Genomic DNA, 17,118 nt, shown 5'->3' on the forward strand with positions numbered 1-17,118 from the left:
TAAGAAAATCAATGCCATGTATACATGATCCAATGAATTGAAAAGGGTGGACATGTCAATGTCTGCTGCATAAGTTGCTCACTAGTTGGGCTTTCACATTTCCCAGGATAACCAAGGGCAAGATTTTTCAAGTCATGGTGCTAGAAAACCATCGATTACCTGAGAATATCTTTCAAACCCCATAAGATGAGTTAATGCACAGTAATAATTTGGTAGGAACTAATTTGATACCAAGAACCTCTACTGAACCCCAAATTCAACCATGGTCATGCTTGGTACTCAACCTAGATCTTAGTCAGAAAAGAATAAGGATGTCCTCATTCAAAAAAATCGAATTTTTGTCAACAGTTGTTAACAACCAAGTCAAAATGGTTTCCTTGGCATGGTTTTGTAGTCATATATCACATTGTTCATTGAAGAACAGACAACCTCCCTGTTAAAAAGGACAAAAGTCACTGGTTTTGGTCGTCACCAAGGTTCCCCTTCACTCAAAACTTTCATGCAGAAACTGCAATTTGCTTCAGCTCACTGCCTGGCCAATCCTGTCATTCCCATTCTGAAAAACCCGCTGCTGATAAGCATCACCAATACGGGCTGCTTGGCCCCGACCCCAGCCTGTGTGCTCACCTCGGTTCCTGAATTCATTCCTCCTGTAGCCCATGTTGGCTCCAAAGCCTCCACGTCCCCTAAAACTGTCATTTCGAAAACCACCCCTTCCTGACAGGAAGCGCCCTCTCCCACTGCTACCATTGCCACTATTGGTAACGACGCCATTAACAACTGCAGATTAAAAAAGCATTAGCATCAGTGTGAATATCTTGGCAAAAACAAACTCATTTGCCACCAATCAATCAAAACATCCATGTTGAGTTAAATAAACTAGTGCTCCAGTGATAAAATATAATAGCAAACTGATAATATCATGCAACTTTAGTTTGGATAGCTATTGAACTTGGCCGAAGCTCCCTGCCAAAAAATTCAAGATACTAAATGATGCACGGTCACAGTTGACATCTAACAACAACATTACATGTGGGTTGAAAATCAGCCACCTACATAAGCTATTTTTTTCAGTTCCAAGGCACATCCAGAATAACAAGAAAAGAACAAATTGATATTAGTGTGAGCATATGCAAATAAAGATATCAGCCAAAGTGAGAATGGAAGCTCGGCTTAGTATCAAGGCTCAGGAATGAGGATACAGGACCTAATAATTATAATATACCTCATGTCAAAATAATCTTTAAAAAAAGAAAATCATGCATGGACTGAGGGAAAGGTCCTTGATGAGCAAACATCATGAAGGCATGAAGTATCCATACAGCCCACCGCAAATTGTGATTTATAAGTCTAGTTTATGAACCAGAATGATTGGACTTTCAGAATTTTATTCTCTTATTTTATCTTATATATTTTGGGTTCTTGGGGAGGAAAGCTGATTTTTTTGTTGGTGAGCGAGGGGGGAAGGGGGTGTTATATTTTGATATTCTCAAACTATCAACAAATTGCCACATCAAATGTTTTGAAAGGTTAGGAAACAACAGACCCATCCCATACAAAACACTTTTAACTGACTGCCCATTGCCATTTAGAATATTTAAGACTAACCTCAAATAAACATATAAAACCTCAGCATACATCTTCATACATCTTCATACTCATGAATTTTTATAAATACTTAAACAAATTCCAAAATTCCCATGATATCATATTCTAAATTTGAACAATATTGAAGTCTTCTCACCAAGTCATGAAATTAGAATTATCATGACACATATTCCTGCAAACTATACTCCAGTAAAGAAGAGGAGAAAAAAAGACACCTACCTCGTGTTGTGGTTCTCTTCTCCTCCACATAAGCTTGACGGCCTCCAATCATGATTGGTGATGCCTAAAAATTCAACAAAGGGAATCAACAATGAGATATGAATAGATCAGCAACTTAATACACAAATATATAAAAAATAAGGCTTACTGAGGGGTACAAACTTATGACCTATCACCTAAGTTAGTAATGAACGAAAATATATGATAAGCCAGCGAGGATTCAATCTTAGATCAGAAAACAATAAATGTGTTCAGTATTTCAACATATAGGTGTGTATAAAATGATGTATACAATTGAGGATAAATAAATAACAAGAGAAACAACCCTATTTGTAAGAACACAATTTGATCCCATTGTAACCAGAAAAACTACCTTGAAAACAAGTCAGGCTCCTACCTTATTTCCAAAAATAGTTTTGGGGTAAACCTGAGATAGCAGTTTCAATCTACAGCCATCACACCTGCAACTAATAATTTTATAACCCATTATCTAAGGTTTTAAACCTCGTGGGACGGGGCTGTCCCGGTTTGCCCATGGAATGCAATGCGCCACTGTCCAGCCCCGTCCTGACACTTGGGATAGAGAACGTCCCTAGATGTGCCGATCAGGATGCTAAGACAATGGCGGGACGATCCTGTCCCGATGCTCGAGACAGTACTCTGTCCCGGTGTCCTGCGAGATGTCCCACCAGGATTTGAGACAATGCCATCGTCACATTGTAAGGACATGGAATTAGTAATAGCATTATCTATTTCAGCAAATAAATAAATTGCTCAAGAGATAAAGAATCTCGACAAAAAAGAGGAAAAAAAGAAATTTTAAAGTCGATGGTAAAAAATTAGAGCACAAACACTATCGAGGATCAAGGGTAAGTGGGATTCGACTCCACAAACAATGCTGAAACACTCTTGAGAGACGTTGGTGAGGTTTAACATAAGAAACTGCAAATTGATACGGAAAAGAATGGTATCATGGCAATAGAAGGACGGGACAAGCTTTATCATTTTTTTAAATATTTTAAATGCACGAAGATTTATTCTCCAAAATGTAACCAAAAGTTCTAATCCTTATGCAAACACAGAATAAATAAATTACAAACAAGATTTTAACACATCAAACTATGGCTCTCCAATGGTTCAACAGTGTACAACAAATCTGGTTAGTATGATTTCAATGTAGAATAAATCTGGTTGCTTCTTAATTTAATGTAGCATAATCACATGATGGTGAGAGTCAATGGAGAGCAGAGTACATCACCAATGCACCTCCTTTCAGAGTTTGTGTAATATAGTAGAATAGATGTAGAAGAAATCCAGTTGCTTCCTAATTAATGTGATGTTTGCCTGCCAAACATGGAGAATAAATGAAAGAATGCCAAGACTCTAGTTTTGGGTCTCACATTACTCCCTCACAAACTTGACCGGCAAAGAGTTGTTGGTCGGTCTGGAGTCAATTGTAATAGGAAATTATCCCATGCTGATCTAGAGCAATGCTATTGGAAACACTGATACAATACAACTACAAAGAGAAGGAATTGACATTGGAGCCATTGCTAGCATTACAAATGAAAGGGTGTGATATGTTGGTACAGTAATAATTATGTAGGGTTTATTTTAAAACAAATTAAGATTATATCTATTTGTCCAGGTCTTTTGGCTAGACACTCAAATACTAACTAGGTAAGAATACTTACCATTTTTAAAAAACAGATATATTATATGAAACATCGAAGCAATAAACCACCGATGGTACAGGCACTGACATCAAGGTATGGCTCATAAGGACTAAATGATGCCCCAAATAAAACAAGATGTTGCCACTAAATTTTTGTGGTAAATAGTTATTTGACCATACCAAGCAAAAGTATACAAGTTCATGAGTTCAATTTGATGTAATACGAAAATAGAACCACATATAAAAAATCCAAGAAGTATGGTGCAATCCAGTCCTCAAGTTCTTGCAATTATGAAACTATTAGAGGTGTTTGCAATGCAATGTGCATGACATGGAAGTTCCATGAACTAATTTTGGTTGGCCCAAGTGACCAAGTACAGTAGGGCCTAGTATCCAGCTGTTAAGGCTCATTTACCAAGAAGAGGTCTTAAAATTAGCCAAAAAAGCTATTCTGAGCTATTACAATAAATATCTAACCATCCAGCAAGAGATAATCTCTATGATTATTTGCACTGATATAACCTATTTCTTTTAAAGTTTAACACATTTCAAGTAATCTCAAACTCTCAGCAAAGACATATTGAGAATAATTTAACTTTTGAAAGTAAATCAGAAAGTCCAAACAGCATACCTTGATTGCATCTTGCATGGATTTTAGTGACTCAAACTCAACAAAGCCAAAACAAAAGCGCTCAATCTGGAAGATTAAGGATGTTGTGAATCAACTGAAACAGAGACAATGCAAAATCACAAGAAGATCTAGCAACCTTATGGCTTCTAACTTGGACACCACCAGGCTTAATAGGTCCGAATCTTTTAAACTCTTCCTCAACTTGCTCAGCTGTTGCATTCAAAGGCAGGTTGCGGATGTAGATGGAATGACCCTCCACTGCAGAGCCAGAAAAGTCTAATATTAGGGGAGAATGTAAGAAAGTACAATTTTAGGAGAATATACTATCTCACAGCAAAATGCTAAGCATACCTTCATGAGAGTTTTTCTCAGGGACAGTTTTGCTATTAGGAATTGGAGTTTCAGAGGCATGAGCAGGTGCTGTGGATGCAGCTGCAGGTTTCTCAGGGTTAGCAGGAGCTGGCTTTGTCTTATTAGTAGGCACATATACCGGTTTTGGTGATGAGCTCCCCTTCATAACCTTGACCTGCCAGCTCATTAAAATTAGGTAAAAAGAAAAGAAGCAAAATAAATAATGGCATAAGAACTTAGTCTACGACATTGCTAAGTTGAGGAAAAACTTTCAGTTTGGCAATTAAAGGCCATGTTTACTTTAAAATCAAGATGTATAAAAAGAATAAATAATTTCCAGAAGCATCAAATAAAATTTTTAAAATTTCAAGTTCTGCAAGGGAATGATTGCCTAAAGAGCATTCCATGATAATGATAGAAAGCAAATTTTCCAATAATGCACAAAAAATGTCAGGAAACATTGCCAATAGTAAAATTACAGACCATCTATTATTTCTAAACATACAAATTAGTCTTCAAGGTCAAGATAAATGCTCACAATCGATGCATAAGACTTCTTAGGTGCATCCTCCTGGACCACAGAAGCAGTAGTTTCAGAAACTGGTTGAGCATCACTGTGACTCTCATGGACTGGTGGATCCACAACAACCTCATCCTCAACTCCTGAATCACCGTTCTCTGACGGGTTAAAAACTTCCACGCCATTGTCAGCTTCCCCCTCTGAGAGAGGAGTTGCAAGGTCTGCCACATGACGCTCCTGAATTGAAGCTGGTTCTGTGAAGTGAAATAGTTAAAATAGTTCAAAAAGGACTTCGAAAAAGATGGCATATGGAAAATTCCTCATACCTGGTTCAGCAGTTAGAGGAGTTTTAGGGTCATCATTGCTGGTACCATTTGCTAGTGCCTGATTAATTTCTGCTGGTTTGTTTTCATTCACAAATCTAAACACATCATTTAGGACAAAATAACCTCCATTTTCCTGTGGAGCAAGGAAGAATGACTGGGCAAATCTGCGCCAAACATTATCTAACCCAGTCAAGGATCCAGTAACAACAATGAACACACCATTCTTGTAAGACATCTGAGAGTCTACAGTCTCTATCTTCGTAAAATAGTCCTTGAATTCTAACGACATAATCTTGTCATTGATAGCCTGAAACAGCATAAAAAGATAAATGAACATATATTTAATCAATCTTTTGTAGTAGTGGAAATGCATTTTGGAAAAAACAACATCAGAACAGATGGAAAAACACTACTTGGTTATAAACGGATATGGAGACATCTACCAGAAATATATCTTAACTACAATATAAAAAGGGTGCCGCCTCAAATCAAAAAAGCAACCAGCTGATGCAAATTGATAAGAATATAGTCGATTATACCATTTAATTCAAAATATCAATAATCAATCAAATAGTGATTATGATGCCTTTTCAAACCAATGTTTCCAAATATGCCTAAGGCAAAGGAATGTGATTTGTGTAGACCATCAAAATTCCAGATGTTCGCTCTGATATAGGCCCTATAGACATTAAAAAACTATACGTATATTTCAAATCCAAGCATATTCTACATGCATAACTGTTCAATTGCAGAGCAAATTTTCATGAGATGGTTACAAATGAGCAAACATTGGTAGAACACACAGTGATCCTATAACAACAATGCTCAACCGTAAATCCACTACATGAGAGGTCAACTGAAAGAAGTAAAACAAAGAATTATTGTATAATATATGGACCCATGACATAAGAAAATTGTGCAAAATTTTTATCTAAGCCACTTAACAAATATCTCATGATCAAGCATCACAAAAGCACTAGTTCACGTAGAATTAACGAAAGCGAAATAAAGCAAAGAAAGGAAGTTTTTTAAAACTTAGTTGAGAGGTTTTGAAAAAATGAAAATCACTCTTAGAATCTTCAGATGATTTAAAAAAAATCAGAAGAGTATATTTTGCACTATTTTGAATCATACTTGCAGCGTTGTTACTGAAGTCATCATGCCATCAGAATCTGGGCGACTAAGAATGCTGGAATCCTGATAAAACCTATAAACCTGTTCTGGTGTTTGATGAAGAATATGATAATATTGATGAACAAAGGCACTGCCAATCTGCAGAAGCAATTACAATCATATTAGACACATCGCAGAAAATATAAAAACTATTAAAAAGGGAGTGAAGGAATAAATCTATACCACTTGCGGACTTGGCAGAGGAACAGGAGCTGTAGTTGGCAATGCCATGTCTGTAATGACTTTAGCATCAGTTAGATACCATAAGAAACATCAATTAAGACAAGCATCTTGGCAACAAACAAAACTATACACACATGATATGCAACTCGAATTTGTGAACAAACAATCTAGAATGAAGTCAATAGAATTAAGGGAAGAAAATGACAGACGCTGTACATAGAAATAAAGAAAAGGGTTTCAAAGAAGTAGTAGGAAATTCTAATTATTGCTAACAATGAAAACATGTATACATGCGCGCACAACTCAAAATCTGTAAAGGAGACAGACAAACTATTATGCAATCAATAGAATCAAGAAAAGAAAAATAGAGAGATGATACACATCCAACAATGCAAAAGGAACTCAAAATTTGCAGTGTTAACAAACAAACTTTTATACAATCAATGGAACTAAGGGAACAAAAAGAGAGAGATGTTAAACATCCGATGACACAAAAGGAACCAAAAGAAAGTTCCTTTCAGAGAATAAAACAAGGGTCCCAAAGTACAAGGAAATTCTAATTACTAGAACCTAACAATACAATATGGTGCACAGGCAAATGTATACAGACACGCACATGCAAAGACATAAACAAACAAATCTTTGTTGACCAGCATGCACAAATACACAAACATTATACAGAAAAAACTTATTTGCTTAACTACATATATCTATGAATGCTCATGCATATGTATGAACGTGTATATGCATGTATGTAGTTATGTATGTATATATTTATGACTGCATATATTTATGTATGTATAGGTTTATGTATGAATGCACAAACATATGTCTGTATGCATGTACATTCATATAAATAAGGAGATTCAAACAAACTCTAGACCACGGTGTAAGCAAAGAAATGCAAATCAGGGTGCAAAGATCCAGCTTTAGTTTCAAGGATTGCTAGATTCAAAAAAGTAAAAATTACTTTGACATCTTATCAACTCAAAGTCAGTTTCACCCAATATCCCTCGAGTTTAAAAAATTTCAAAATGGTCCCTGAAGTTGTTAAGTGGTTCAATATGGTTTTGCCATCCATCTTCATTTACCTGGACTCACAGGATTCCATAATGTGATAGTCAAGTGACTATTAAGACCAAAATACTCTTTCTTGGTGGCACTTCCTAATGATGCTATGGTCGAAGGCAGTGGGGTCGAAGGCGAAGGTGTGATCCTTGATCTCCATGCAGCACATGACATGGTTGGAAGATGGAGAGGATGACAGCATTGAGGAGGGCAGTGTAGGGGATGTCGCAGACGAGGTTGAAAACGGCAGCAAGGCGGCAAAGAAGGGGAGGTCGGAGATGCAAGAGGGGAGGGAGGAGAAGGATCAAAAGGGGAAGCGGGTGGAGCTCGGGACCATATTAGATGGAGAAGCAAGATGTCAAGGAGGGATAAGGACAATACTACGATTTAGAGAGGATAAGGAGGAGGTGGTAGGAGTGGGTGGGGCTTGGAACTAGGTTAGATGAAGAAGAGGGATGAGGACGGTGGCAGAGTTTAGAGAAAAGTTCAATGAGGAGGAGGTGGTGGGAGTGGATGGGGCTTAAATGGGACCATGATAGATGGAAATGAGGGATAAGGACAGTGGTGGTGTTTAGTGAGGAGGAGGAGGAGGAGGTGTTGGAAGAGGAGGGGGTGTCTAAGTAATTTTTCCTTCCAAAAACAAGAGAAACCTAAGAATCTATAAAAGTACGTAGGTTGAAATTCAATATAAACTTAAAATCAAAAAGAAGATGCAGCATACAAGAAAAAACTTCTGTTTTGCCATAAGGTCCTAATTGAACATTGCAATACTTGCACAACAAATTATAAAACTGTTACAATATAAGCAAGATTAAGAATAAAAGTACTTTGGTGACCTGTAGCAATCAAAAACATGAAGTGATTAGAAAAGGCATGTCAGTCATAGAAAGAAGCTGCAGCTATCAACATATTGCAGGGCAAGATACTCTGCAGATAGTCCGAGAGACACACTCTAAAAGCTTCAGATACAGAGATGACTCAGAGATACCTAATTGATTTATGTAGCAAGCACCCTACAAGCTATTCAACAGCCTCAAGTGCACAAACCCCAAAAAACCCAGGAATATAGAAACAATTTTCAACGCCACCAACACCATTCCCACTAAACAAATGGACTCGACATAAAACCCTGAAAATAGATTGAAATCTTTTGGATTGTAGCAGATAAATTCAATGTCAGCACAACTTTAAAAAGAAATTCCTCTATCACAAAAATGATCAATGCATCAAAAGAAATCCAAAGTTCCAAAACCACAAAATCCAGCTTGATAATACAAACTCAATCCATTAAAAAAAACCATGTAAAACAATAAAAACCCTAAACATAAAGTAGGGCAGAGAATATGTACAAAGTAGAAAATTCAATTTTGCAAAAACCAAGCTACAATAACTGATTTGGTTCCTACATATACCTAAAACATCTACAAACTATTAGCGATAAATAAGAGAATATAAGTACACAGGCAATGCAAAACTGAGAAACCCTTAAAATCTTAAATGATTGCAACCAGTCGGAGCCAACAATGATGAGATACATTCTTTATCACCCAGCATAACCTAGAGAATTAAGACCTACTACAAAAGAAATTGGAAGGCACACAAACAAGCAAGAAAAACACTAAACCTAAATAATTTTACTGCCAGGGTTAAAGTTAAACATCCCTACAAAGAAATCACGTGAAAACAACAAATCTATATATGTATATATAAATAGCAATAAAAGAACCAACTGAACAAGCAAGGAAAAAAGTAACCAAATGCCCAAGGAAAAAATTCTACTCAAAGGTCATTTTGTAATACGGAAAAACCTCGCTCAAGCGCCACAAAAGAGCATATTCGCAACCAATCATACCCAAAATTAAACCCAAACCATGAATCACATTCTTCTTCACTCAGTAAACCTCCGATATACCAAAAGAACCTCGAGAGAGCACCCAAACCCTAGTTCAAAAAAAGAGTAAAGGCACACAACAAGAAAGATAAACCCTAAACCTAAAAATCTCGGCTGCCAGTAAATATAAATAAACAAATCAAGAAACAAAACAATCAAGCAAGCAAGTGGTCTAGAATATTAGAACCACTCAAAGGCCCGGGAGGGGGGGGGGGGGGGGGGGGGGAGGGGGAGGGGACGATCTTGGGCTTATCGTTGCAAGCAAATCAATTAGAAACGAAATCCCATCAGAAAAAGTGGGAGAAAAGGAAAATTCCCGAAAATACATGGAGGGCGCACAGAACCAAAGAATGGGAGCAAACGTATGAATCGGAGAGGGCGGAGAGGAATCTTACCCTCGTCGGAAGGCGGCGCAGGGGAAGTGGAGCTCCGATTCGATCGGAGCCCTGGAATCGCGAGAGAAGGAGAAGCGACCGCGCAGAGAGAGAGAGAGAGTGGCGGCGAATGGGAGCGCGGAGCAAAGACAGCGCCGCACAGAGCTTTTAAAAGGGGAAGTGGTTTGGTGGCGAGACTGGGTTTTGGGTTTACTGCGAACGAACATCGGTTCCATGTGAGTCTTGCACACGGACTCTCCCTTGATTGTAACTACACAAGAATTATTTTTGAGGCATGCAATCCCCATGCCGAGCTATAATCCAAGTCATAGAAAAGAAGTATATATTTCTCCTTTTTAAGTTAAAACCAATTTCCTAGGTACATTAGATACAATTAGAGTTGCATGACTGATAAATTTTTATTTTGTATCCTGATCATCGGAATTTCATATGACTAGGGTTATAGGAAATTTGCATTCGACTTGATGTATATTAATATATCATTTTTTTTTTTTCAATATTCTCAAACTAAATGTTAGGTTCGAAGTTGCAGGAAGAATTCTATGTATACGATATAGATACTTTTCGTCTTGGTTGAAATTTTTGATGAAACATTTATGTATATTGATCTATTTTCGCTATATTGCTTGATATTAAAAAGTATTGCTGATTGTACTTTTATTGAGATATCTATCAGGTTTTTTTAGAAAAATTCTTCTACCTTCTGGCTTAACTTCATTAAAATGATCTCTTGGTTCATTGGTTTTCATTGCCTCCAAAAAAACAGCCTATAATTTATGTATAGAAAACCATGAACATCTCAATGGTTAGTACCCTTTTTTTTAAGTTAAAGGTCATTGGTTCTTGATGATCATTTGTGTAAGGTTATTCATTATTTAGCTTGATGTGACCATACGCATTGTTCTCTCTTCTTTTTGTTCTTTTGCGAGTGGAGGTGCAAGGGAAAGGGTAGAACAATATATGTAAATTATTTTAAGTTCAAACTTTGATTATGCTTCCCTTCTCTTTTTATTAAGAATAATAAGTGCAACTTGTTATTTGTATTATATTATGAAAAGGAAGTTTTGAATTTTTAACTATTCTTCGTAGGATTCCATCCATTAACTTTTTTTTCCTCTTCTTAAATGTTGGCACTTTTGCATCACACAAATTGTAGTATTTTTTATCACTTATATTAAACATGCCAAATACTATTAAAAGAAATGATGCGTGTAATTTTGATGGAAAACAAACATTCTTAGTGTAATTAGATATCCGAATGAAGACTATGACATTGTATATGTTTTTCTCAAAGTTAGCTGATAATAGACATTGTAATTTCAAGAATATTCTCCTTTTTTTTCATAATAGAAACACTTGTCTTTATGAATCAAAGTAATCGGGCTTCTTTACCTAATCATATTCTAAAAAATAAAAGAATTATTTCTTATGATACATATATCATGTTCTTACCTACTCGATTGCATTTAGCAGCTGGTTCACCTTCAAACGGCATTATTTCCAAGCACCACTGCAGCGTCGTTCTTGTACAATTTCAAAAAATTATTGATATGATATCATTACAAGTTTACCAAAATTTTTTATATGGCTGGGTTCTTTCAATGATGAACATAGTCAGCTTGAAATGTTGACAATTTTGCAACATATATTACACCTTACGGCATCAGTACCTCATGAGCATCTATAAATGTTTATCTTATTCTTTGTACGAGATCAGAGCAATAATTAAATTACTTCATAATCTTTAATGGGGAGTTATTGCTATAAGATACACAAAATCTAATCAAGACTGAAAAAAAAAAGTTCACATGCAAGAGACGGATCTGAATTTGTAGAACTTGAAGGGGTTGGATTTATAGTGGGTTTGGGTGCCAAACCTAAATGTTGTGACATTTATATGCACCTCCAATCTAATTTAAATAATTTTATTAGCTAACCAATCAATGAGTTCATAGCTATTTTCTATAATTTAATCATTTGTATTACGTGTCTACTATTATTTATAACCAGCATTCAAGTGATGGAAGCGACCAAATGTAGGTGAAATGTCTGGAGATCGTGCAAACCATGCACACGTGTGGATGAGCCTTGTAGCTGCCTTCATGTCCCATCTCAATCTAGAAACTCCTCGACCGAGCTTAAGAAAATAAAAGAATCCTTATTTATTCTCCTGTTCTCTCGCTATTAGCCACTCAACTTCCATCACTCTCTCTCTCTCTCATCGCCATGGCCTCCTCCGCTTTCTCCGCGGCCAAATCCTTGTTCCAGTCTTTCAAGAGGTTCTTCAAGAAGCCGTGGGAGATCACCGGTCCCTGCTCCGACCCGGAGTACCGGAGCGCCCTCCCGAGCGCCCTCGAGTACCGCCGCTTCTCCCCAGCCACTCCCCCCGCCGAGGCCTCCGTCCCCACGGCGGACCCCGCCCACGTCTTCGACATCCAGTACTACTCCCGCGACCGACGCCGAGACCGGCCCCCGCCCCGCCGCACCGTCCTCCGGAAGCCCGACGTCGAGAAGATGATGGCCGAGAAGACCTTCACCCCCGCCGACTTTCCCAGGGTCTACCTCACCGACCGGGTGGTCGAAGACGACAACGCCAGGGGCGGCGGGTACCAGAAATAGGCCAAGGGAAACGATTTCTCTATCAAAGGCCGGATTTTTATGTCTTTTAGCTCATAAAGTTTGAATCTTTTTAGCTGATAATATATATGAAATTGGCTTATTACTGCAAAGAATTCTCTTGTAGAAGGCTTCTGATGTGAACTTTTTTATGCACTTGTTCTGCTTGTAGAATATGGTTGGTTTCTGTCGTTGTTCTTGTAGGTATTGGAGGGAAGTCTCTGACTCTGTATCCAATGGCCAAATCCTTATTAAAGACAAAGCAAGGTTATGGTTGATGTGTGTAATGCATTAGTATAGAGGGGCTAGCAAAGGCCAGATTTGTAAGTATGGTTATTCTCTTTTAAAGGGCTCCTGATTGTTAAATTATTTTCTTTTGGTACTGCTTCTTTGAGTCTGGCTAATATCAGCTGTTCATGTATGAAAGAAAAGTATCTGATTTAACCTCATCTAGGAAGCCAAACCAACTTTCTAAATTTAAAAAAAAATGGAATAGCATTTTTTTATTAAAAAATATATTAGTTTCATTGTACTCTACAATTTTTTCCCCTGAGGTAAATGTTGCCATGCACCTCCTTTCATTGAGAGCCATGAAATGATGACAAAAGGAGGTTTTAGAACGAATCACCTCGGAAAGAGGGAAAAGAAGGGGGAGGAAAGAAGACGGGGAGAAAGAGAAAAAAGAGGAGAGCAGACCGAGTGCGAGAGAGAGAAGAGCAACTAACCGGGCCCAGCTTGCTCACAAACTCATTGTACTTTACATATATCATTCTGGAATTGGCTCAAGTGGAACTTATTATGTCGTTAATGCTATGCGCTATTTTCCCCCGTTTTTAAGTATTTGGAATTATATGTAGATTGTGGCTGGTTTAACGAGTTCTGATGTTGGCTCTACTTAGAAGAGGTTGTCAAGCTTGTGGCTATATTATGCTACAGCCACAACACATTTTGTGATGGCCACATCGTGCATTATGAACAATGAGAAGGGACTTCGCCTATGCTTTATTGTATGTGAAAAACATTTCAAAGTATCTATGACAAGTTTTGGTGCATTTCAGAAGACACTTATGCATGGTGCAATAGCTAAATATGATAATTCATCATTTTGCTCCAAAAAAAGTTAGCTAGATATGATGCATGAAACTCTGTTTTCCCTTAGGAAGAGTCTCAGCATTCTCTGAAAGGAAGAATGTTTCTATTGATACTAGATTTGCATATATCTATGAACGTCGCAATGCATGATTTAGAATGGAAACTAAAACCTGAAAGACAAGGTAAGATGAGAAGCTAAGGTTAGCTTGTGGCTAGGGCAATAGTTACAAAAACCAAGGACACTGAATATTTGTGTGGGCTATAAGAAGTGGACAAGCTAGGATTTCAGGCCGCTAGACCAGTAAGAGAAACTTCTGAACCTGTAGGAAGCCAAATCCTTTGCCAATGACCCACTGCAAGGGTAATGTCTATTACAAGCCTTCAACCCCTCATCAAAGTCCAGTGTGAAATGGTGATATGGACCTGAATAGATAGATGAAGCTTGCATAAGTTTGATGGTTATGGTCTTTCAAATCGTCGTCCATCTTTGAAATGAGCAGTTACGTGTTGTATAATGACTTCATTCAGTTTCTAATATGAAAACTCAAGGCTGCTGATGCTTCATAAGATGGTGAAATTCCATGGTAGTTGAAATATCAGCAACTATGTATGGTTAAAAGGGCTTGAAGTGCAACACTAGGTTATGCTTACAAAGAAATTTTTTCAGCTGACCACAAGAAAGATCTGTAAAGAAAATTCTGTACACCCTTACCTTTTATAGTATTTTTTATCGATTGTGGTTTGGTAAAACTCAATAGCAACATGAGCTTCTCTAAATTGACAGCATGACAAGCATGAATGAAGTTGCATGTAAAATGATAGAAGATTTTTTCATCTTAAACATTCATATCCATCTCTTTGCTTTTGTTAATGACTTGAAAGAAAGCTTCTTGGCACATATCATTAACTTCTGTAGTGCCAGAAAAATTATTCTTATCTATCACATTACCAAGTTATGGGGCTCTGCAATTGTACGCTGGAGGCAATATGCAGTCAACTTGCAGAAGGCTTGCTTAGTTCTTCTTGATACGTTGTAGGCTTGCTTAGTTTTTCTTGATGCGTCGTAGTAAGGATGTTATATTTATGTGTGCATGCATGCATGCGTGTGTGGACACGCACAAGCATGTACAAACGTATACACAAATCAAATCAAGCCTACTTAGAATCTGGAAATACTTTGCCGAGACCTACCTCTTTGATGTTCTTCTTACTGAAGATGTCCCCGCGGGTGGGCTTTAGGGACATCTGTAAGTATTGCAGTGGCATGTGTGGAACTAATAAAATCAAATATTTAGTGCCTGAGTGTTATATAGCATTTAGTTCTATGGATTTTTTTTGTTGTTGTTGAAACTTTAACAAGCAACAGAACTGACCTCATGGTTCTCTCAGCTTTAATTGAAACTAGGAAAGGTTTCTTGGGTATCGCAAGGCTGCTGAAGAAGGGAAGTCATGTCCGGGACCAGTATGGATGAGGGTCAGCAGGTTGACCCTGATCACGAGGTGGTGATGGACCCTATGGCCCAGAGGGTTGATGTGCCTGTGGCCAACCTCTCGGACTTTTCCCCATGAGGATTCTTGCGTAGAACTGTAGGGGGGCGGCAAAGCCGGCCTTCATGTCATCCTTTAGGCGGTCAGATCCATAGTCCGAAGATCTGCCTACTCTATGAAACACGACTATCCGGTAGAGGACTCAGTCGTGTTTTACGGCGGTTAGAGGTTGACTGGGAGTCGTATGCTATAAATTCCCAGGGGTTGTCGGGGGGCATTGTGGCTCTGTGGAAGCGGGGTGTGGCTAAGGTTGACGTATTCCACAACTGCTCCCAACAGGTCATCATGATCATCTCGGAACCTAATGCTGCACCGTGGGTCTTGTGCGGAGTGTATGCTAGTACAAACCATCGGACTAGGAGGGTTCTGTGGGACGAGCTCACCCACTTAATCGCACAGGGACTTCCGTCTGCGATGGTGGGTGACTTCAATTGCATCTTGGAGGAGTGTGAGAAACGAGGAGGCAGGGCCTTCACTGACTCTGTGGATAGGAGGGAGTTCCACGACTTCCTCTCGCGGAACGGCCTAGTAGATCTGGGTTTCTCCGGTCCGCGTTTCACTTGGTGTAACAACCAATCCGGACGAGCTAGGGTGTGGGAGCGGCTGGATAGGGTTGTTGCTTCCACTGACTGGCTCATCAGATTTCCATCCTATAGGGTTAGTCATCTTTCTCGGATTGCTTCGGATCATTGTCCTTTGCTATTTTCGACGGTATCTGGTTCGAGGCACCAGAGCCCATTCCGTTTCGAGAAAGTCTGGCTATCATTCCCTCAATCCTGGGACATTGTCCGGGGAGCTTGGGGCCTGCCGGTCCGCGGCGACGCCATGCAGAGGGTTTCACGAAAACTGGAGTTGACCAAGCGACGGCTACGTCGCTGGAACCGGGAGGTCGTAGGTGATATTTTTAGGAAGCTGGAAGATGTGGAGGCTGCGATTGCTGACCTCCAAAGTAGGGAAGATCAGGTGGCCGTGCTCCCCGAGGCTGATATGGTAAGCCTCCGGGGACTTCTCGCCACCCATCACTCGATCCTGCGTCAACATGAGATCTTCTGGAGACAAAAATCCAGAATTCAGTGGGTCAGAGAGGGTGACCGGAACACTAGTTTCTTTCACCGATCGACGGTTATTAGGAGACAGAGGAACACTATTCGTTCCTTGCGGGATGAGCGGGGTCACTGGGTGGAGGATGACTCGGCGATCAGCCACATCCTACTCGAGTTCTTTCGCTCCCGTTGGACGGAGGATAGTGGGTCGGATGTCGCCAGCCTGCTCCCGAGAGCTGAATCCCAAATCGGGGTGGCTGAGAATGCACTGTTGGTTTGACCAGTGACGGAGGGGGAGGTGCGAGAGGCTGTCTAGGCACTGGGTGAGGACAGGGCCCCGGGCCTAGATGGCTTCCCCCCTTTCTTTTTCCGGAGATACTGGAGTATCGTCCGGATCGTAGTGGTAGAAGCGGTCTTGTGTTTCTTTAGTCGGTCAGGTATGCCTGATGACTGGAAGGCCACATTTGTCACGCTAATACCTAAGTGAGCGGACGCGTCCGAGCCGAGCCATTTTAGACCGATCAGTTTGTGCACTACTTTATACAAAGTTGTGGCAAGAATACTAATGGATCGTATGAAGCCCTTTCTCTCCGGTATTATTTGTCAAGAGCAATGTGCTTTTGTTGGAGGTAGGAGTATTTCCGATAACGTTATGGTGGCCCAAGAGATGATGTGGGATCTTCGACGGGCCCCAAAGCGACGAAGCCTGATGGCTATCAAACTGGATATGGAACGAGCTTACGATAGAATCAGGTGGAGTTTTCTTAGGCTAGCTTTGG

The 17,118-nt window shown here is 39.3% G+C and overlaps 3 protein-coding genes across 5 annotated transcripts; 2 read left to right on the forward strand and 1 right to left on the reverse strand.

The window, feature by feature from the left end:
* Positions 1-10,205, reverse strand: LOC103708263 (nuclear transport factor 2). Of its 3 annotated transcripts, none has more exons than XM_026805077.2 (10): positions 10,041-10,205; positions 6,687-6,736; positions 6,465-6,602; positions 5,331-5,637; positions 5,023-5,252; positions 4,485-4,659; positions 4,270-4,391; positions 4,134-4,199; positions 1,828-1,891; positions 1-780 (listed from the first exon to the last, which is right to left on the reverse strand). In XM_026805077.2, exons 2-10 carry the CDS (start codon positions 6,732-6,734, stop codon positions 521-523), a joined length of 1,410 nt encoding a protein of 469 aa, XP_026660878.2. In that variant the 5' UTR covers positions 6,735-6,736; positions 10,041-10,205; the 3' UTR covers positions 1-520. The 3 variants fall into 3 exon arrangements, with proteins under 3 accessions (XP_026660878.2, XP_008791326.2, XP_008791327.2); XM_008793104.4 differs by having other exon boundaries at positions 5,023-5,258; XM_008793105.4 differs by having other exon boundaries at positions 5,023-5,258; positions 6,687-6,745; positions 10,041-10,193.
* A 1,993-nt stretch (positions 10,206-12,198) lies between these two features.
* LOC103708264 lies at positions 12,199-13,025 on the forward strand. The gene has a single exon (XM_008793106.3). It carries the CDS (start codon positions 12,267-12,269, stop codon positions 12,657-12,659), a length of 393 nt encoding a protein of 130 aa, XP_008791328.3. The 5' UTR covers positions 12,199-12,266; the 3' UTR covers positions 12,660-13,025.
* A 2,685-nt stretch (positions 13,026-15,710) lies between these two features.
* Positions 15,711-16,619, forward strand: LOC120113326. The gene has a single exon (XM_039134467.1). The coding sequence runs from the start codon at positions 15,711-15,713 to the stop codon at positions 16,617-16,619; it is 909 nt and encodes a 302-aa protein (XP_038990395.1).
* The last annotated feature ends 499 nt before the right edge of the window (positions 16,620-17,118 follow it).

The sequence above is a fragment of the Phoenix dactylifera genome, chromosome 15 (genome assembly GCF_009389715.1).
Source record: "Phoenix dactylifera cultivar Barhee BC4 chromosome 15, palm_55x_up_171113_PBpolish2nd_filt_p, whole genome shotgun sequence".
NCBI classification, from domain to species: Eukaryota; Viridiplantae; Streptophyta; class Magnoliopsida; order Arecales; family Arecaceae; genus Phoenix; species Phoenix dactylifera.